This window comes from Hemicordylus capensis, chromosome 4 (genome assembly GCF_027244095.1).
Source record: "Hemicordylus capensis ecotype Gifberg chromosome 4, rHemCap1.1.pri, whole genome shotgun sequence".
Classification (NCBI taxonomy): Eukaryota; Metazoa; Chordata; class Lepidosauria; order Squamata; family Cordylidae; genus Hemicordylus; species Hemicordylus capensis.
This window is the reverse complement of record NC_069660.1, coordinates 166,220,399-166,243,281: the sequence shown is the minus strand read 5'-3', so window position 1 is coordinate 166,243,281 and position 22,883 is coordinate 166,220,399. Positions and strand designations below refer to the sequence as shown.

Genomic DNA, 22,883 nt, shown 5'->3' with positions numbered 1-22,883 from the left:
AAGGAAGCTACCACCCATACTTCAAAGGAACTTGGCACAGGGCTGAGCCAGCATGGTGTAGTGGTTAGAGTGCTGGACTAGGACTGGGGAGACCCAAGTTCAAATTCCCATTCAGCCATGAAACTAGCTGGGTGACTCTGGGCCAGTCACTTCTCTCAGCCTAACCTACTTCACAGGGTTGTTGTGAGGAGAAACCTAAGTATGTAGTACACTGCTCTGGGCTCCTTGGAGGAAGAGCGGGATATAAAATGTAAAAAAAAAAAAAAAGATTTTTGAAGTTTACGTGTCTTTAAGATTTTTTCCCCATAGGGAATAATGGGGATTTCAGCAAAACTCCCGGGGGGGGTGGCACCAGGGTGGCTTAGGGTGGATTGTGGTGGGTGGTAGTGTCCAATGGGTGCAAGGAAGCTACCACCCAGATTTCAGAGTGATTGGGCAAAGGGCTGATTTTTAAAGAATGTTTGAAGTTTGTGCGTCTTTGGGGCAGATTCGGGGCAGAAAGGGGGTTTCGGTGGCAGAAGACTGTGTTGGGTGGTAGTGCCCCAGTGGCCTGCCACTACCCAAATTTGAAAGGAATTGGGCAAAGGGGTGATTTTTAAAGAATTAATGAAGTTTGCGCGTCTTTAAGCTCCCCCCCATAGGGAATAATGGGGGCTTCAGCAGGCCCATAACTCCGCTCGGTGAGGTACCGGGGTGGCCCACAGCAAGTGGTGGTGTAGTGCAAATAGGGTGCCAAACATGCCCATACCCACAAGGGTACTGGGTTTTGTCGTTTCTGAGGTGTTTTGAGTGTAGATCCTCTGGTAGCAAATGAGAGTGGATTCATTTTCAATGAGAAACCATGAATCCATGATTAGTGTTTGCCTATCACCCCGGAGCAGTTCCATTAACAGCGGGGTGAGCTTGCAAGGGAATACAAGGTAGTGGTGGACTGTCTTTGAACATGGAGGTTCTGCAACAGAAACATACTGCTTCTTATTAGCTAGAATTCTGCCTTTGAACATTCTGTACTGGAGGTATACTACCTCTGAGTATGGAGACTCCACTTACCCAGCAAGAGTAAGGGCTGTTGTTACATTTCTCTTTCCCACACTGCTCTTTTTATTTGTTAAAAACCTGGAAATTCAGCAATCCAAAAAAATTCAGCAATCCAAACAGCTTTAGTTTAAGATGAGAGTTAAGATGCTTTCGATTTTCACATGTGCTCTGAAAAGCATGAAAATTGCAAGTTAAGGTGCTCATCTTAACTTATCCTGGCTTTAGAAATGAGTTTCCCTTGGTATTTCAGGTCAAGATTGGACTGATGAGCAGGGGTGTATCTACCATTAGGCAAGGGGAGGCGGCTGCCTGGGGGCCCTTACGCCTCGAGGGGCCCCCAAGAGGCAAGTCACATGTGAAGTGAATGTGTATGTATCAGCAAGGGGCCCATTTTAAAATTTTGTCTCTGGGCCCACTCCAGCCTCGTTACGCCCCTGCTGATGAGGGCTGCATTCAAGCATAAATTCAATAGGTGCGCCTTCCTCAGTCACTGGCTAGAGATGCCCCAGACAATTTCTGCCTCATGCGTCTCTGCAAGGCAATGTAATATGTATAGTCTTTACAGCTTATATGGCATACAATATATAAAACAAGATATTTGTTTATATATTGTTTTAATCAATTTTTTTGGATTAAATATTTCATTATTTCATTTTTATATACACCACTGTGGGCATTTATATTGAAAGGTGGTATAAGCATGTCATGAGTAAATAAAAATATATCTGTTGGAGATCATATGCCATTACAAAGATGGCCAGCAATTCTGCTCTCGTTGAAGTCAACTGCAAAACTCCCACAAATTTTAAGGGAGCAGGAAAGCAGCTGCGGTATTACACAAATATTGAACTTTAATATTAATATAGTAGACATTAAAATTAAAGGCGAATCTCCCCAGGCGACTGGGGGGGGGGGACGAACAGAGAATTCCAGTACTTTCCATACTTTCTCGATAGGGGATCAATCAATCCAGCGAGAGTGGGCGTCAGTCCAAAAAAGGCTCCAGGCTGTGTGGGTGACCAACACCGGCTGCTGTAGCACTACTGGAATGACGCGGCTCCTAACCCCTAGTGCAAGGCGGCCTGGGCAGAGGCGGAAATTGGAGGCGGCACCTGGAAAGGAACCACGTTGTACGCGCCACAGTGTGGCTGGGACGTGAAGCCGGCGGTCAGTAAGGCACCTGAATCAATCAGGCAGGCGGGCAGCAGCAATAGCAGCAACACATAAATCTTGGGCCGACAGCTACTAGGAGTGGTCGTGGAAACAGCAGCATGGCTGGTGACAGTGAGCAGAGGCTCCAGGGAGATGGGCAGTCTGGAGGCGGAGGCAACGAGCCTTTTCTCATCGGGGTTAGCGGGGGAACGGCGAGCGGAAAGGTGAGCGCCTGCGTTTCCAAGCTGTGGGAGTGTAGCCAACGTGGCAATGTTATGGGCTTTTTTTAGTGGGTGTCGCACGCTCGCGCGCCCAGCTTGCCTGAGAAGCCCACCCCCCGCCTTTCAGGAGAACGGGCGCTTTGTGCATGCTTGGAGATGGCTCGTAATTTTCCCTTGGCTCCGCCTGACAGTGAAAAACTGGTGGGCTGAGCTTCCCATTCCCCTTCAGTATCTGAGTCTAGCCTTGGGATCTGCTTTTCAATAGCCGACTCCGTGAACAGCACCTTTGTTGCCCGCACTTTCCAGGATGTGTGCAGAGTTTTCCCTCTCCTCCCAGTCCCATGCACGTGGTGGGAGCTCAGTCAGATGAGGAGGGCTGAGGCTTCTTGGCTTGAAGAGCCGGAGGAGCGAGACTGCGAAAGAGGCTGGAGTCCTGGCTGTCGGGTCCCTAGTCTCGGTGTAAGGTGCGCGTCCTTGAGAGAGCGCAGCATCTGCGGCGAGCCCTTCAGGAAGAATGGGGTTGCAAGACCGTGCGCCACATGGCAGCCACATGGCAGCAGCACTTTTGTGTCTTTCGCCATCTGGCCGGCCGGCCTCTGTTACTGCCCTGCGGGAGCGGCACCGGGTGTACTACGGGCAGGAGAGCAGAAGGTTCTCTGGGTTCTATTGTGTATGAGCCGAGATGAGGGGCCGAGAAGGCATTTGTGTGTTCTGTCTCTCTCCTTCCTGCGGCCATGTGCTCACTCGTCTGTCTACTCGGGGATTCCCGGGGCTGACTGCAGGGCTTGGTTTTCTTGCCTTTCGTACTGTTACTCTGGAACCTTTTTTCGGTGTCCAGGGTCAGCACTGTGATATAAGAAGTAATCGGAAATAAATTCCTGACACGTGCAAAGTTTCTCTCTCTTGCGACTGAGTAACCGCCGCCTATCCTAAATATTCGTAAGGAAAGTTCAATGCTTTTATGGCTGAAAGTTTTGACTCAAGAGTAAACTTAAACCAAGACTCAAGAGTAAACTTAACAGTTATGGGATAAGAGGATAAATAACTGGTTAAAAATAGGGAAGTGGAGAATAGAAAAAAGTGGATTCCTCTAAGGATCAGGACTGGGACTGATATTTTTCAACTGAATGAATGATGTGGCATTCAGGCTGGACAGTGAGGTGGCCATGTTTGCGGATGATGCTAAATTATTCAGTATGTTGAAAACCAAAGCAGATTGTGAAGAACTCCAAAAGGATATGGCAAATGAGGTTGAATGTAAGTGTAAAGTGATGCACATTAGGACAGAAAGAATTCACATATACACACATATGGTTTGAATTGGTGGTGACTATCTAGGAAAAAGATAGTTGTTGTGGGGTGCTGGTGGCTGTTTCAGTGAAAATATCAACTCAATATATAGCAGCTGTGAATATGGTAAATTCCACAGTAGGGATTGGGAAAGGGGTTGAAAATAAAACTAGGAGTATTGTGATGCCCTTATAAAAATCTGTGATATGGCTGCACTTGAATAATACAGTTCTTGTTGCCTCATCCCGAAAAAGTCATCATAGAATTGGAAAAGGTGCAGAAAACTACAATGATGATTATTGGGGGCCTTGAGAACCTTCCCTGAAAGGATAACCTAACACTTTAGGGCTTTTTAGTTGAGAAAAGAGGGGATTAATAGGGCACATGATCAAGGCTTATAAAACTATGCATGGTGTAGGCAACGTAGATAGGAATAAAACTTATTTCTCATATTGCTAGAATCACTCACTGAAACTGATTCTCAGGAAATAGGTGCTGCTTCATACAACACACCATTAATTAATGGCATTTCCTGCTACAGGATAGGGTGATGGTCATTCGCTTAGATGGCCTTAACAGAAGGTTGGACAAATTCAAGGAGGATAGATCTCAGTGACTATAGTCATTATGGCTATGTACAACTTCCTTGTTTCAAGGATAGTCTACCTCTGAATGCCTGTAGCTGGGGTGTCGGAATGCAACAGCACAGGAGGGCTGTTGCCCTCATCTCCTGCTTGTGGGCATCCCAGAGGCATCTGGTTGGCCACTGGGGAAAACTGATTGCTTTGAGGGGCTAAAGCAGGGCCGCACAACTCAAATGCCCTGGTGGGCCGGAACCATCCACAACTTGGTGTGCAGGAGCTGAGGTCAATTTTTAGCACATTATTACATTAAAATTAAAGATATTCTTAGTTACTTGTGGATCTATTCCCCCCTGTCAATGGACCTATAGTTTCAACCAAGAATAGTGGCCAGAGAATAGGTCCTGTTCCTGCTCAATCAGTGGGGGCCCTAGAGTACATGCCAAGTCCTCTCCTCTCCCTAAATTATTGTTGCTTTCAAACTGCAATGCTAGGCATGCTTACATGGGAGTAAATCTCACTGGCCACACCATGGAGCATATTTCTGAGAAAGCATGCACAGGATGGCGCTATAAGGCAGTTTCCAGCTCCAGTGTTGCTGCAGGATACCCAGGGGCCAGCAAAATAGTCACTGTGGGCTGATTCAGTCCCCTGGGCCTTATGTTGTGCAGGCCTGGGCGAAACTATCATAGATCTTTTGCTAAGCACACATAAGTAATTTCCAGACAACCTGGGAAATTTGACAGCAGTGTTTCAATTTTTCTGTGTTTGGATTTTTCTAATGTACTGTGCATTTTCTAGAAAAGTTTGGATTGGAATTTTTCCCCTATGCAAAGTCTCCCCCCTCTTTTTAAATAAAACTTGCATTTTTGTTATGTGTGTGTGTGTGTGTACACACACACACACACACACACACACACACACACACACACACTAATTTTCCCGATGCTCTAAACAGATTGTGATTTGAACATTATTTGACCTATTTATACAACAAAAAACCCCTCTCCACCCTATTAATTTTCTACACTGAATCTCAGAGGTTTTTCAAGAAGCCTTGAAAAGGCTTTAAACCTAAAATACTTTAGTTAAACTAAAGTATTTGGAAGGGAGGAACCACAGAAACAGGAGACTGTATGAGGAGCAGGCATCCTATAATTAGTTAAGATATTGGTTCTTTTGCTTGCTTGCTTTTCCCCCACGGGGGAAGAATGGAAGTGGTGATGACTTCTGCTTCTTCTTTCATCCTCACAGTTGTCTCTTGCTTCCAGGTGGCAGATGCACTTACTGTATGTATGTGGGAGCAGATTTCTGTACAGCCCCTCCCCCTGCAATTGAATTACTTTCAGAGCCACTTTGAATAAACTCTCATTTGCAGAATGTGAGTTCTTCTCTTCATTCTGACATAGCATTGTTGACTTCTTAGTTGCCTCTTTTCTGCCACTTGTGTGTGTGGGTGGGGTGGGGATTGAGCTGCTGCTCTATTTTATTATCAAAGAGCAAATGGTAGGGGTGGATGGACAGTATTTCTGAAGGGAAGAGATGACTTTATCAGTCTCCCTGTTGGGATCTGCTTCTTTAATGATGATGATTAGTGTTCATCTATTGCAAAGATCTTCATTATTTTGAAGTGGGAGCCACTATGGCCACTCACATACACATGCACACTAAACACCTTCAGTGTGAGAGCCAGTACTGTGTGTCCTGACCTCTGCACAGTTCTGAGCTTTAAGAGAGACAGAGCCGTCTCTTAGGAGCTTTATGGGGAAAATGCTGGGAAGGACTACACTTCCCAGCACTCTGTGCAGGCCTTCAAAGATGGTGCAAGGAAGCCCTTTGGCACTGGGCAAAGTGTAGCACTGCATGGTGAGAATGATTGTCTCCGCATTGTGCCAAGGAAACTGTGCAGAGTATTCAGCTCTGGCCAAAGCTTTGCACGGTTCCTATAAATAATTAGGGGACTGTACTTAGGATTGATGGGGGCCATCACTGGCTCCTGGGCCTTACACTGAAGAACACTGAACTAGCACATCATCATAGGACATGGGGACATAGGGACATAGGAAGCTGCCATATATTGAGTCAGACCATTGGTCAGGTCTGTCTAGCTCAGTATGGTCTACCCAGACTGGCAGTGGTTTCTCCAAGGTTGCAGGCAGGAATCCCTCTCAGCCCTATCTTGGAGAAGACAGGGAGGGAACTTGGAACTTTCTGCTCTTCCCAGAACAGCTCCATCCCCTGAGGGGAATCTCTTGCAGTGCTCACACATCAAGTCTCCCATTCATATGCAACCAGGGCAGAACCTGCTTAGCTAAGGGGACAAGTCATGCTTGCTACCACAAGACCAGCTCTCCATTACATGCTGTCTTAGACATTCATAAAGAAAGAGCCCTGTCGGGTCAGTATTATTGTTTCCACATTGCAAATGAGGGCCTGTGACAGAGGAGACAGTGACTCTGCCTAAGAACATCTAATGAGTTTGTGATTGAGGTGAGACTTCACAACTCATGCTTTTAGCCATTGTATTATGCAAGAGTATGAACTAGAAACATTTGTGCTTAATTCCATGTGGAACCTTGAAATCTGTTTTGCCCAAAAGTTTTTATATTTTAAAAATTTCACTTTTAAAATACTGCCATGAAGGCAGGAGACTAAAATTCCTAAGCTCCAGCCCTGGTGAAGCTTTTGGACTGTGATGTGCTGCTGTACATGCTCTGTGTGGCTTGCTCCTGTATCTGTTAATGTTTGCATATAACATGCTTGCTTACAGTCTGCTGACACATGTTGCTGTGTATGGTTGCATATGGTGCGATAGAATAATATAATTTTAGAGTTGGGAGTTTGCAGGTCTTCTAGTCCAGTGTTTCTCAACCTTTTTGGAGTCAAGGACCGCTAAATTCTTCGTGCAGAGTTTCAAGGACCGCTACATTCTTCATGCGCAGTTTCCCGGACCGGCAGTTAGTAAAGGGGTTTCAAATCTATCTATCTATCTATCTATCTATCTATCTATCTATCTATCTATCAGACTTCTATACTGCCCAAAACTTGCATCTCTGGGCAGTTTACAATTAAAATAATATAAGCATTAAAATAATTAAATTTGGAATCTTTTGCAAACATGGAATATTAGGGGTTCTCAACCTTGGGTCCCTCAGTTAAACTCCCATAACCCCCAACCACAATGGCATTTGGCCATTATGGCTGGGGATTACGGGAGTAGAAGTCCACCAACGTCTGGATACCCAAGGTTGAGAACCCCTGAATCTAAAAGCCTGGGTGAACAAATTTGTCACCAGTATGTCTTCAGTATGTGTGGGGTGGGGGTGGAGGTGCTTGTGATTACTCAATGGAGAGGGGATGTTGGGCCATTAGAAAAATTCAAAAGCTACATGGGGGCAATGAAAACAACACACAAGCAAGCTTTTGAATCCCCCAAAATGCTTCATCAGGCTGGATGTCAAGCAAAGCAAAAAGGAGGTGAGGAGAGGAGAGCAAGGAGGGCAAGGAGGGCAAGCTCAGTAGAGCCGGAAATCTACAGTTTAACCCTCTCATGATGGAGGTGGAGTTTTAGCAGGAGTTGTGTAGTCGCAGGGCAGGATCCAGACAACGTTAGTCACGCCCACCCACTGAAATTAATTTAATCATCTCTCATTTGTGTCAATGCTGCTTGGTCATGATCACCTGACTTGATCTGGATCCTGCTCTTAGATGTGCACTTTGTGAGGTGGACCTAATGAAACCCGTGCAGCTCCTCCAAAACTCGTTAAATTCGTTACATGGCAGGTGCTGGGAATTGGGTTTTTTTTAATGGTGAAAGAAAATGTGAAAAAGAGCGGTGGAGACCTGGCATTAAAAGAAAGGGGGTGATTCTGAGATGGCGGAGGGTGTGGGGCGTTGTAGTGGTAGATGCCTCATTTTCCTCGCTGGGGAGACGAGGCACTGTTCAGGGTGGGTGAGGCAATGGTGCACCGGACTGCACTCGGAAGGTCGCCTGGGTCCAAGAGCTGCCGCCACTGTGCTTGCGCACCAGAGTGTAGCAAGTGTTCCCCATCCTCTCTCACAATGTGCACTTCTGTGCTCCCCTCCCAACTCCCCTGCGGGAGCCAATCACACCAGCCTGCCTTTGGGGCCACGCAGCTCACGTGGTCCCACATGCTGCCCGCGCATACCTGTGAGGTGAGCCAGGGCGGCCCTCCTCCCTCCCTCCTCTGCTTAGCCCTCACCGCGGCATGATCCCGGCCAGAGATTGTCCCCCGCACCCGGCGAGGTCATAAAGGGGACCGCCGTCCTCCACCGGCGGTGCAGACCAGGGGGTTACAGGGGGCAGAGGGACCACAACACCCCACCGATGCAAGAGGGAAACAGCGTTCCCTCTCAAGGCGCCTCGACCACAATAGGCAGCTGGGTTTCAATCAATCAACCTTTGGCTGCAAACAATGAGCATGCAAGAACCAGCAGCCCTTCAAGTGGCAGCCCTTCAGGTGGCATACCTTTTCATGCCCCCACACCGCATACAGTTTGAAGCTGTAAAGATAGGGAATAAAATAGCTGTAGGAAGATCACAGCAGCACGTGGAGGCAAGGGACAAGAAGGTGATACTCTTCCTCTTCCATACCATGTGCAAAATTGAGGAAGTGAGTGCCTTGATTGCAGTTGTTGGGGTGGGGTTGACTCCCAGTCAGGGACCGGCGCTCAACCCTTCGGGGACCGGCAGCGGTCCCCGGACCGGTGGTTGAGAAACTCTGTTCTAGTCCAATCTCCTGCTCAGTACATGAAGCTGCATCCCTGACAGATGACTGTTTGAAGATTTCTTCAGAAGGAGAGCCCATCACTACACAACTGCAACCGTTCTTGCAGTCAGGAAATTCTTCTCATGTCTAGCCTGGATCTGCTTCCTTATCATTCCAACACTGGTTCTAGTTCTGCCTTCGGTAGCAACAGTGAACAAATTTGCTCCATCTGTGTGACCTTTCAGACAGTTGAAGATGGCAATCCTGTCTCTTTGTCAGCCTAAACATACCCAGGTCCTTCAGTAATTTCTCGTAGGATCTGCTTTCCAGAACCCTCACCATCTTTGTTGCCCCGCTCTGATCCTGTTCCAGTTTTTGAGACACTGAGGCTGTTCTCACGGGCAGCCAAGCCTGGTCTTGGCTGCTCATAAGAACCACCAGCAGCCATGTGGCTGCCAGCAGTGCCTCAGCAGCAAACCCCCAAAGAGGCCCACCCATTAACTGAAGTTAAGGGTGTGGGGAAAGCTGGTGACTGACAGACTGTCTGCGGGAAGGTAAGTTTGAGCAACCTTCCTCGCCACCACCCGGGAGACCTTTCACGTAATCTTGAGGAAGGGCTCACTGGAACATTAAAATTATGACTTTCCAGGTAAAGTCTGAAAAAGACTTCAGATGCCTGATCATCTGTGCTTTTACACATTTGCTAGGAATATGATTTTGTAATACACAAGTTTTGGGCGGTATAGAAATATTTTTCGATATATATTTTACGACAGCTTCCTTGCTTCAGAATCTTGGATTTTGATATTTATCAAAGCAGTTCAGGCCATAAGCCTTCTGACCTATTCAATAACCAAATCTGATCTGGGTTTATGTGAACTCTTGTGTGGACATAGGTGTCTTTTCCCCCTGCCTTCCCCTCTCTTAAAGCTTTCCCAGTAATATTATGACTGTCTGAAATGTTATGTCTGAGCAGTAGACGCTTCTGGATTTAGAAGCATTCCAGTAGCCACAGTTTTCTTTCTTTCTTTTTTTCTTCTGAGAGACAGCTGGCAGCCCCATGGTGAAAAACATTCACTTCTAGAACAGCAGCTATTTGTGGGAATGCCCTGGAAAATGGGGAATAATCCTTTATTAACTGAAAGACAATGTGTTTTGTTTTGCTTAATTCTTGGATAGTCTCCTCCACCCTCATGCTACCATTCTTAATTTAAAAATCAGAAGAGCCTTGTAGTGGATTAAAGCTTTTGTCTCAGAGCAAGCTCACGTGAGGGGGAAAAATGCTGAATCATCGCTGCTGAGCTGCATGACTAGGCTTCTCCTAAAACTTTTCTGTAATTTTTGGTAGGTTCAAAAGGCTGCTGCCGCCGCCAACCCACTTTTTGACAGAGCTTAACCCCTCCCCTCTGGGCTTGGGTTGGTATCCCTGGGAGATGCTTTCTTTTGCTATTGGAAAAGTACAAAAATTTTCCACGTGGAAGCCTACATGTGGTGAGAAAACTGATAGCTGTTGACTGCCTGAGGTGTGCATGTCCTTAAGTATGCTTTCCGTCAATTTACCTGGCACCGAAGTTAAGCTGATCAGCCTGTAATTTCCCAGATCCCTTCTTGAAAATTGGAGTCACATTGGCTACTTTCCAGTACTCTGGTATGGAGCCTGATTGTAGGGACAAGTTATATATTTTTTTGCTAGGAGATTGGCAATTTCACATTTGAGTTCCTTCAGAACTCTTGGGTGCATGCCCTCTGGCCCTGGCAATTTGTTCATTTTTAGCTTTTTCAAGACAGTTTAGAACATTTTTTATTGTCACCTCAAATTCACCCAGTTCCTCAGCTGCTAAACCGGAAAAACTCAATTCTGGAGACGGTATATGGTCAGTATCCTCCGCCGTGAAGACAGATGCAGAGAACTCATTCAGCTTCTCTGCAATCTCCTTATCCTCGATAATCCCTTTCATACCCTCATAATCTAAGGATCCAACTGCCTCACTGGCAGGTTTTCTACTTCTGATATATTTAAAGAAGTTTTTGATAAGTCAGTCTGCTGGAGGGAGAAACCCAGCTGTAATCACTAAGAAGAAAAAGAAGAGCCAGGCTGGATTGAGCCCCAGACCTGTGCTGTAATCAGAACCACCCAGAAAACCAGAAGCTCACAAGAGGACTCTGAGTAGGGACCAGTATAGAGTCAAGTAGTAGATGTGTTTTTCCAGTTTTCATTTTCCCTGACCTGCTCTGTTAATAGCTGTTTTGAAATTTTTTTTTGCTGCAAAAGTAATGTTTTAATTGAACCAATTTTTCTAAAAGTAATTTTTTTAAAAAATTAGAAGCTTGTTGATTGTCTCCACCCCACGCCTATAAGCCTTTCCACACTACTGAGAGTTTTTTGGAAGGGCTGTTGTAGTGGACCCAGCCATACCAAAAGTCCACTTGGTGGCAGCAGTAAAAAGGTTAGGAGGAATAGAGGGCTGTTCTGCCACATGTGATGGGATCTGTCACCTGTGGTAGTGTGGTGGGATAGCTCTTCCTCCACAGTAGGCAACTAGAGTGCAAGTGGAGAAGGTCTTGGCTCAAATCTGACAGATCACAGCACAGAGCACAATTGAAGACCTATGCTCTGGTAAAATGTATGGCAAAGAAGTGATTCTTTGCTACTCATATTACTTCCACAGGTTCACATCCAGCAGAATTGTCGAGGGTGGTATACTTATACAGGCCCCTTCCACTCCAGCTTTGGAACCATCAGTTAGCTGCTGTGAAGCTTTTAATGAGTGTTTTGTGGACAAAATCTCTTGTATTTGAGCTGACCTGGATTCCATTGTTGGTGCAGAGTCTTTAGCAGGGGTATCCAGTAACGCCTCTTGTGTGGTTATATTGGATCAGTTTCAGTTTGTGGCTGCTGAGGACGTGAACAAGCTGCTTGGAACTGTGCGTCCTACCACCTGTTCTCTTGACCCTTGGCTGACATGGCTTATATTATTGAGCAGGGAGATTGTTGGAGAAGGCCAGGCTGAGATCATAAATGCTTCTCTGAGAGAAGGTAGGATGCCTCCTTGTTTAAAGGATGCAATTATTAGACATTCTATTAAAGAAGCCTACACTGTTTCCCTCAGAGTTAGGCAATTATAGGCCTGTCTCCAATCTCCCATGGTTGGCCAAAGTGATTGAGAAGGTGGTGGCCTCTCAACTCCAGGCAGTCTAGGGTGAAACAGATTATCTTCTAGATCTTCTGGTGTTCGGGCAGGTTATGGGGTGGAGACTGCTTTGGTCAGCCTGATGGATGATCTCCAAAGGGCGTGGGCTCTGGGTGTGTGACTCTGTTGGTCCTTTCTGATCTCTCGGTGGCTTGTTTCAATACCATTGACCATGGTATCTTTCTGGATTGCCTGTGGGGACTGGGTGTAGGGGGCACTGCTTTGCAGTGGTTCCACTCGTACACCTCAGACAGATTTCAGAAGGTATTACTTGGAGATTGCTGCTCTACGAAGCAAGAGCTTTTGTATGGTGTCAGGGCTCCACTCTGTCTCAAATGCTTTTAAACATCTACATGAAACTGCTAGAGAGATCCTCCTAGGTTAGGCACTGGGATACATTTTGGGGCAAGCAAGGCCTGTACAAAAGGGATGGGCTGCACTTGCACCAAGATGGAACCAGATTGCTGGTGCTTAAAAGCAAAAAGGTTGCAGAGCAGCTTTTAAAATGACACCTGGGGAATAGCTGACAGGAGCTGGACAGTATCCAGTTGGGCAAATGCCATCCTTTAAAGTGTGAGGGTGCAAAGGATTCAGAGAAGACGGAAGGGGACAGAGCAGAACCACATAAAGAGCAGACAGAAGGCTGTGCCAGCTGGTCAAAGAGTCAAAAGAAAGATAGCAGATACTAGGGAAGAGATTCAGTGTATAGGTGCTTATATGCCAATTCCAGACGCCTCCGAGCCAAGATGGGTGAGGTGGAGTGCTTGGTTGATAACACAGGAATAGATATACCGTAGGGGGCATAACTGAAACATGGTGGAACAGTGAGAAGCAGTGGGACACTGTTATCCCTGGATATAAACTCTATGGAAAGGACAGGGAGGGGTGCCTTGGAGGTGGAGAGGCAGGTTAAAGAAGGGATTGAAACTACTAAGGTTTAGGAGGACTGGAGTCCTCCACAGGAACCCTGTGGGTGACAATACAAGGCCCAAAAGGAAACGTGCACTGGGGATGTGCTATCGCTTTCCGTATCAAAACGCTGAGAGTGACTTGGAGTTGCAGCAGGAAATCAGGGAGACATCAAGGAGAGGCAGGGCTGTAATAATGGGTGACTTCAATCACCCACACGTAGATTGGGGAACTTCACAGTCAGGTAATGGCAATGAGGTCAAATATCTAGATAAGCTGAATGACTGTGCCCTAGAACAGTTGGTTTTGGAACCAACCAGAGAGAAGATGACCTTGGACTTAATCCTGAGTGGCACCCAGGACCTGGTGCATGATGTCAGTGCCATTGACCCTTTAGGGAACAGTGACCATAGTGCGATCAAATTCAGTGTACATGTGGGGAGAGAATCACCAAACAAGTCTAACACAGGCACTTTGAATTTTGAACACTTTGAAACTAACTTGCCAACAATACTCTGTTTGTTTATTTTTAAATCCCTCTGAGTTGGTTTGATAACTGAAATTTGAAAATTTAGTTTAAGCTTACATTGATGTGATATATCATTGGTTCGGTCCAGTCACAGCTTTCATTCTCATGCACCAGTTGTCCTAATGAGACAGACCAAGCAAAAAGTGCTGTACATGCGCTTTTATTTTTGCATTTAGGGTGGGCAAGTAAAAGAGTCCCCATAGAGGGAGCAAGACTCTCCAAAATGTGATAGTGGTGAAGTTGCTTTTGCAGAAAGGCATATGCTGCTTTTCATTCCGAAGATGGGTGCTTAAGAGTCAAAGGCACATATAACACAGTTTGTGAACTGATGCTAGTTACAACACTCGGGTACCATGTTAGTGGTACTGCTCCTGGGGAATTGGCAAACACTCCTGACTTCTTTTGGGGCTTGTGTGGGGAATTAGCAAGCATGAATGGAGCAGCCTACTTCAGAATCAATTTGTGCAAAGCTTTGATCTAGGAAAGAACTGACAGATTGTGAAGTTCAAAAATAGAATCAGGTTTATTTTAGGGTTTAGGGGTCCAGGAAATATGATTAATAGGCAACACAATATTTAACTAGCAAAACTAACAAGACTAACAAATCACTAGGACTAAGTTACCCCTCACAAAGAGGCAATTTGGCTTGAGATTGAAATTCAAGTCCATTCAAGGCTGACCAGAGAAACAGACTTGGAGAACAGCTTTGGGTTTTAGAGGGAGAGCAAAAGAGGTGGGGAGCAGGGGGGTTTGGAGCAGAGATTACTCTTGGAGAACAGCTTTGGGTTTTAGAGTAATCTCTGCTCCAACCCCCCCTGCTCCCCTCCTCTTTTGCTCTCCCTATAAAACCCAAAGCTGTTCTCCAAGTCTGTATCTCTGTTCAGCCTTGAATGGACTTGAATTTCAATCTCAAGCCAATCTCTAAGTCCATCCAGTCAGGCATATAGACCCTTGTAACTTGACCGATGTTGAGGGACCTCTCTCCTCTGAGACAGGCAGGAAGCTAAAAGGCTAGAGTGGGGACCCAAGTGCCAAATGATGGTCTTGGAGCCAGGCAAAATCCAAAGTGGGTCTGATCTTTGGAGACCAGTATCTGGCAACCAAGTGTGCTGCGCAGATCAGGCTTGGGGAAAGGGCCGATCTGGAGGCGACAAGCGGAATGGGAGCAAATGTCCAGGCAAGGCAAGATGGAGTGGTCAGTGCCCAAATGTACAAACATGCAACTGGTGAATCCAAGGAAAAGACACAGTGATAGTGTTTTGACTGGAAATAGCCAGCATCTTGCTCTGCGGCGGCATGCTGACCACACCTTTCTGTTGACAGAGAGATAAACAAAGGAGTTCATCCTTGTCCTGTTCACCTTAGCTAGATGTGCCTTTCATCCCAATAGGTAAATAGGATAGGGTTGAGAACCTTGTGTGGGGTGGAATGAAATGGGTGCATCAGAGCTTATATCATGTTTTCAGAAGACCTTGGGGGTGTCTAGGAATGTTTTAGCAAGCTTGCTTTCTGTGACTGAGCCAGCATGTTGTTAGAGAAGAAGATGAAGCATTACACCTTTTGCTGTATTAGGCACCATAAACCTATTAAGAAACACTGTGCAGCCTGCAAGTTTATAGCTATGCTAGCCAAAGGCCCATCAAAATGACAGATGGCATGGCAGGACAGTGCTTGATGTATCCCTTCCCTCTGATATTTCTATATCTCTTTTCAACAAAAAAGTTCTCAATGCATTTTATATAGAAAAAGGAATAAGATTATTCTCCCTCGAAGTAGGAGGTCACGGCTTGCACAGGGTTATCTTCCACTCCTTTGCTCCCAATAGACAGGAAGTCTCAGGTCTTTCAGGTGTCACAGGTCTGTCCCCTTCTCCCAGCATGCTCAGGTGTGTTCCCCCAGTTCCTTCCTGGCTACGCTTCTGATCAGACATACACCTGGGCTCCTGCCCCACTCTGTCTAGATACATCCATCTTTGGTGAGCCTTTTTTCTCCTTTCTTGTCCCTGGGGATGGACCTTTCTCAGGCTGGGGACACCCTAGCTGGTTCCTTGTCCAAGAGCACGGGGGTGGAGGAGAAGTAAGGTGGCAAAGAAAAAGACTGCTAAGCAGCACTGCCATCATTCACCTGACCCACATGGCACAGGGAAAAGAAAGAAGCCCCCTCAACAAAAAGGGGACAAGGGAAAGCAAGACACATCAACCCCTGCTCCGAGGCAAAGCGAAAGGATTCTCATCCAGGCTGTCTGCAGCGATTCTCTGCAGCAGCCTGGGAGTCCCAGCAAAGCTTCGTTCCTCCTGCCCCCCCGATTCCGCCCACTCTGGAGATGGGGGCACATGTGGCCAGCGGATCACCTGGGGAAGGCGGGGACCTAGTAACTCCAGATCCCCCAACCTTGCCCCTCTCAAGGGAGGCAGTTGCCCGGCTGCGCGGGCTCTTGGCTGGCGGAGACACCGCTGCCCCTGCGGGCTTGGCTCCTGCTGCGGTGGCGGCTGCAGCAACGACCAGAGAGAAGACTCTGGTGCAGCCCTTTGCGCCACAGCAGCTCGTTCCTCCCCGACCCTCGGGGGTGCGCCAATCAGTTGGGTGGCGGGGAGCAGCCACTTAGAAGCGCGCCCGGAGCACAGCGTGCTGTTTTCCGCCCCGGCCCTCAGCTCTGCGCCGGGGACCAGCGATAGGGCAGTGCGTGCCTGGCCTAACACGGAGGTGGATGTAATTCACCCTACTCTGACCAGTGGCCCTGCGGGCACCTCAGTTCAGAAAGCCGTGGGTCCTGTAAACCCGCCGCCTCTCCCCACAAGCGCAATGCTGCCAAGACCGCAGGCGGCTAACCCCCCCCCCCCCGCGGGCAATGAGCATGGCACCAATGGGGATGGCACCAATGGGGATGGCTCCAGGTGCCACTGGGGGGGCTGGCAACCTCCCCCCTAAGCAATGTGACCAGAGGGTTGGGCGAAGCCGCTGCGCCTCTCACCCACGCAAACCTCTCACTGGAGCATGCCAGGCTGGGCGAAGCCGCTGCGCCTCTCACCCATGCCTCTACTGTCCTAGCACCTGACAGAATGGGCGAAGCCTCGGGGCCCCTCGCCCTCTCCCTGGGAGGCCTGGCGCACAATAGAACCCGCAAGGAGACAAGGCAAGAGTTGGCATGGCGCCTTCTCAATGACCGTTTGGACACACTGCCTTGCTCGGCGGCCGAGGAGCGGGCGGCCAGGCTGTGCCCACAAAGGGAGACGCTAGAGACCATAGATGGCAATCCACGCGCTGTACACGGAATGGAGGCCACTGGGAGAATGCAGCAGCATGTAGACAGCACCCCGGATTGACACCAGGTGAGTGGCATGCGCGGGGACCCTGAGTTTCAGCAAGATATGTCCCTCTGGGTGCGGGACATGATGGCCAGAGAACTGAGCGTGAGCGCCAGGGGCCTCTCACGCTCTGTCAAAGAGATGGTGGCCCTGGAAATGAGAAAGTTCACAGGGACCACTCAAAGCATGTCACCTCAGCCTTCAACTAGACGCTCACGCACCAGGTCCTCCTCCTCACCCTCCGATAGCAGCCCTGACGGGGCAGCCCCCCCAGAGCCCAGTCCAGGAGGAGGCGTCACCAATCATCAGTTGATGCAGGCATAGATGCCCAGGGTACCAGCCTCCCCAGTACCAGTAGTGGGAGAGGAGTGGTGATCCCCACATCAGTTCATGGTAGGTCCATTGGAAGCGCCATGGTAAGGGTTGCTCCAAATCTGGGACCCAACCCCAGTGAGCATAGTGGGGATGCCTTATCTGATGAGGAAGGGGAGCTCTCCGAAGAAGAGGTCCCTCAGAGGCCCAGCTCCATTCTGAGGCTTTTCTCCTAGGAGGCTTATGAGGTTCTCCTTTCAAAGGCCATGAGGGTCATTAACGCAGCGTCCTCCTCGCCTGAAACACAGGAGGCTGCCAGGCAACTATCACAGGAAGTTTTCCCCTCCACTAGTCAGCATCAGCCGATGGTCCCGTTCCCGCCCATTTTCCGTAACACTATGATGGCTGAATGGGAAAACCCTGCCTCCACTAAACATTCAGGCTCCTTCCCTAAGAGATTCTATATACTACCCGAGGAGACGATGGCAGAGATCTCGGTACCAAAGGTGGACACACCGGTGGTGGCCCTGGTCTCTTGGGCCATTATGAACAAGGAGGGGGATGAACAACTTAAAGGACCAGAAGACAGGAAAGCAGATGCTCTCCTGCACAAGGCTCATGAGGCGTCAGCCTCCGCCATTCGGGCCTCTGCCTCAACATCCATAATGGCCCGGGCCTCGGTATTGTGGATCAAGGACCTCCTCACCAAAATCAAACCCGGCACATAGGCTAGGTCTGAATAAGCTGGCAAAGGCCGCCGCCTTCATGGTGGAAGCAAGTCTGGATTCCATTCAGTCGTCTTCCAGAGCTATGGCAGCCAATGTGGTCCTGCACACGTCACTTTGGCTGAAAAATTGGCGAGTGGACGACAAGTCCAAATCCAGTTTGGCTTCCACCCCCTTCAAAGGGGGCATCCTCTTTGGGGAAGTTCTGGACGAGGTATTAGTGGAGACACAGGATAAGAAAAAGGTAATGTCTGCAGTGCACAGGGATGGCCGTAGCCGCTTCCGCAATAACAGACAGCCTTTTTGTTCCTCTAAGCAGGCCTTTCGTTTTTTAGACCAATGTCCCAACAGATCCCAGGGACGACCTCAGTGGGGAACCAACAACCGCGGGAACCAGAAGAACAAATCAGGGTTCTGACAATACACGGCTCCCCAGTCCGGAGGGCGACAGAACCGAAAACAAAATTGACTATCTGCTGATAGGGGCCAGGCTGCAGCACTTCACTTCCAGGTGGGCGAGGGCGACACAGGACAAAAGGGTTCTAGACACTCTCAGGTTAGTCTATTGCCTGAAGTTCACTACACTACCAAGTCGTCATCTCTCCAAAGTCAAGGGACCAAAACAAGCAACGTCTGATGGAGCAGGCTATCCTCCACCTGCTCCATATCCAGGCAATAGAGCCAGTGCCATCGACCGAATTATGTCATGGCGTCAACTCCGTTTTGTTCTTGGTGCTCAAGAGAGATGGTTCATGGCGCGCGGTCTTAAATCTCAGACGGTTGAACCGCTTCATTCAGAAGCAGCGCTTCCGCATGGAGTCCCTCCATTCCATCAGGGAGACGGTCTGGGAGTGTCTCATTTGTGCATTTGTAATAACGTGGTGCCTGCAATAAGCTCTTCAAGAATGTTGACTATTGAGCTTCAAGTTTTTCAGGGTTTGTATACATACCAACTTGTGGTGTTGGAGTTGCGTATGGGACTTGGCTAAGCATAATTTAACTGTAGCGGGAACAAATTGAGCATCCTCGGATCAATAAAACAGCCCATATAGACTTCTGGACATTTTGAAGAATATAATTTAAATGTGCTGTTCTACTGCCAGATGCTTCCACAACAGCACCAAGATATTTAAAGCAGGTAAGCTGCTCCAATTTATGATCATTCAAGTCATTTTCTTATTTTAGGTATTTATCGTAATTTATTTCTGGTGCCTGCTGATCACAATACAACGAAAGGGCCAACAAGACTTGCCTTAATCCAATCGATGTCTGGGAAAGCAGAATGGCATCATTCACATAACCAGAATCAGTAAATGCTTATCAGCCAACTTTGGTGGATTGTATCTTAAATCCTTCAGGTGGGAAATGAGTTAATATGAAAGTTAAATAATATCAGCGCCAAGTTACAACCTTGTCTGACTCCTCTCTTAACTGAAATATTATCTAGAGAATTACACCATAACTTCAAAGAAGAATCTTCATATATTTTATAGATTAATAGAAAAAGATGACTGTCAGTTGTGGAGTCCAGCAGCTTGTGCCATAATTTCCCCCTGGAGACTGAGTCAGAAGCACTCTTAAAGTCCACAAAAGCAACATACAATCTCCCACCAGTCCAATTTGTTCACACCAGTCCAAATTATCTCTAATCATCTCAACTATTACTGAATCTTTTCCAGGAACGTTGCTTGCTTTAAACAGCTGCACCAGGGGAACTACTTCAGATGTTGTTACTAGTGGCCATTTTGGAATAGTGTGCTGTCTAATGCCTCAAAGTGAGGTTTTGGAGTGTGAGCAACCAACCCACAGCACATGCTTGGATATTACATATGCCCTTCCTTTCTTCTTACCCTCTGGTTATGTGCCATTGAAAAAGAATATTGAAGGTGCTTGGCTTATGTTCTATGTTTGTTTGTTCCCACCAGGGTGCCTGTCCTGATAACTGCCTAGAAAAGAACCCATTGATCGCATGATGATGAGGAAGGGATGTTGCCACAACCTGAGTAATGCCACTTTTGTCATGCTTTTTAGAAGATAAGGTCTCACGATCTTAGAAGACAGGTCTCACGATCTGTGAGATCTGGTTTGGGGCGGTGAGTGGGAAGAGCGGGCTAAGCCCGCTCTCCCTGCTCATGAGCAGGGAGGGAGCCCTGGGCGGCCAGATCGGCCGCCCGCACAATTGCCAGCTCTGAGATGGAGCCGCCGGGGGCTGGGGAGTTCGGGGGCCACACAGCCCCCGGAAGCCCCAGTATGCCTTGCGTGAGCGTGCAGGGCATACTGAAGAGACCCTCAGAGCTGGGAGGCGGCTTTTCGCCTCCCCTCTGGAGGTCTACTTGTGAGTAGGCACGGCACGAAGCCGTGCCGCGGCTACTCATGATTCTAAAAACCAGATTTGCGGAGTACTTGCTCCGCAAACCTGGTTTTGGGGCAGGGGTTCTTGAGTGGGTTACCTGCTCCAGAACCACCGGGCTCGCAGTCAAGCCCGGTGGTTCTGACGACTGGCAAAAATCGGGCTAGCAGAGGCTAGCCTGATTTTTGATGATCGTCAGAATAGCCCCCCAAATTTGCAATTTTTCTCATAAGGAACCCTTGTATGACTTTTTAGCCTACTTTCCAGTAGGCTTATGAGATCACCCGGCATTCTGTGTGTGTGTCCGTGTGTCATCCCCCCGCCATATCAACTTAGCAATTCCTGGACCAATATGAATCATATCGGGTACAGTTGTAGAGACACATAGGGACACGGGTGTAGTTTGTGATGATGTCATCCACACCGATTCAAGATGGTTGATGTGTAAACTTCGGAGGCGCAAGTGGGCTAACTTGTGAACTGCTTAACTGATTTGAACCAAAATTGCTGCAGCTGTAGGGAAACAAAGGGCACCTCAAATGATGTAGTTTGTGATGTCCACCATCTTGAATTGGGGTGGATGACACTTTTGAGGCATAAGTGGGCTAACCTGTGAACCACCTAACCAATATGAACCAAATTTGCTACAACATAGAGATGCCCTAATGGTGTGGTGTGTGGTGATGTCATTCACTCCAATTCAAAATTGCAGCCATGAGAACATCTGAGGTTCAAGATGGTTAATTTGTGGACTGCCTAACCCATTTGAACCAAATTGGGTACTGTTGCAGTGAGTGGCACACAGGGACACCTCAGTGGTGTAGTTTGTGACGATGTCATCCACCCTGATTCAAGATGGCTGTAACGAGCTCACTCTCCTGAAGAAGCTTTCCAGAGATTTGACACAATAGCCAGTTATAACTGCAGCTCAAGTTCCAGCTTTACTTATAAATGGTAAGTTTTAATGGTCTCACCAGAAACGAGGAGTGAAAGCACCATAGTCCCAGTACATATCCGATAACCCAGGCTTTCCAGTAAAACTCCAGAAGTCCAAATTCTAGAGTCACGAACTAACCCACAAAAGCTCAAGGCAGATTAGACGTGTTGTTTCCAGCAGTTTGTTCAAGGCACAGGCTGCCAAATTTATAGGCAGCAGCCATGTTCACTTAATCAACACTCCACCCTGCCAGCTGCCATAAATTCAATCCAGCTTCTGCTGTCATCTTGTCAGTCTACTACTTCTTCATAATTCCCTCACCTGCTGTTGACGTCTTTCCTGCCTGCATCCTCTAGGAGATAGTGGCTCAGATCCTCAGATCCATTCAGTCTTTGGCTCAGATCCTGATTCTTCAAAGATCATCTGGCCCCGCTGGCCCCTCCTGCAACAAACACTTGCCCTGGTCAGTTACCTCCCAATTCAAATCACAGAGTTGATCCTGCTCAGGCACCTCCCCACTTCCTGGTAAGTTCCCTGCCCCCCACTCATCACTGTCCTCAAGTGGAGGCATGACAATGGCAGACATGTAAACCTTTGAGATGCAAGTGCACTAACTTGCGGACAGTCTAACCATTTTGAACCAAGTTTGCTGCAGCTGAATGGACACACAGGGATGCCCCAGTGGCGTATTTTGTGATGTCACCCACCCCGATCCAAGTTGGCAGATGCATAAACTTTTGAGGCTTAACTTGAGGACTGTCTGATTTGAAGCAAATTTGGAACAGCTGTAGTGAGTGACACACAGGGATACCTCAGTGGTGCAGTTTGTAATGATGACATCCACCCTGATCCAAGATGGCGGACACATGAACATTTGAGGTGCAAGAGATCTAACTTGTGGATCTCGATTTGCACCAAACTTAGTCCAGATGTAGAGAAAGTGAAAGGAAAGTAGGCTGATTAGTTCTTACTAGAACAACTTGGTTTTTGTGTGTGTGTGTGTGTGATATGAATATGAAGGCAAAGCCTCATAGCAAATGAATTGACCCTCTTGAGTACCTGGGCAGTAGTAGTATGGATGGGAGGCTTGGGTGTCTATTCTTGTTGGCTCCTGGTAGGCCAAGGCATAGATTTCTTTGACCCTAGAGAAGTTACTTGATAAACAGTGACATACATGTGTTGGGAAAACCATTCTTACAATCCTTAATCCAAAGAGCCTTGCTTCCCTACCCAGAAGACAATGTTAATTACATAACTGTTAATTCTAAACTGTTAGCATATTTATAATATTTATACCCTTGTTTAAAACAACAAATTAAGACTGACATTGGCTGGTCCAGATGGCATCCATGTTAAAGAAAAAGTCACCAGTATTTGTGAGGCAGTGGCCTCACAAATTTCTGTTTTGGGAAGTTAAGGACAAAACATGTTTATTGCCTTAATTGCGTGGTGGACATAGCTGGCCTAAGAACAGTGGAGTAAATGAGTTCCCTTTTGTTTAAATCTCCTTCATATTCTGAATCCTACTCTGCAGCAAAAGATTGCAAGTCAAGAAGAGCAAAGGGCTTGGGAAGTGTGTGTTTGGGGAAAGGGACACAAGGCAGCCTGTTTAT

The 22,883-nt window shown here is 47.6% G+C and overlaps 1 protein-coding gene across 1 annotated transcript in view; it reads left to right on the top strand.

Moving 5' to 3' along the window:
* The first annotated feature begins 2,170 nt into the window (after positions 1 to 2,170).
* Positions 2,171 to 22,883, top strand: part of UCK2 (uridine-cytidine kinase 2) — a 42,195-nt gene continuing 21,482 nt past the window's right edge. Inside the window, exon 1 of the mRNA XM_053245119.1 lies at positions 2,171 to 2,414. Coding sequence (XP_053101094.1) covers positions 2,310 to 2,414 — 105 coding nt within the window. The 5' untranslated portion in view covers positions 2,171 to 2,309. The remainder of the gene's footprint in view (positions 2,415 to 22,883) is intronic.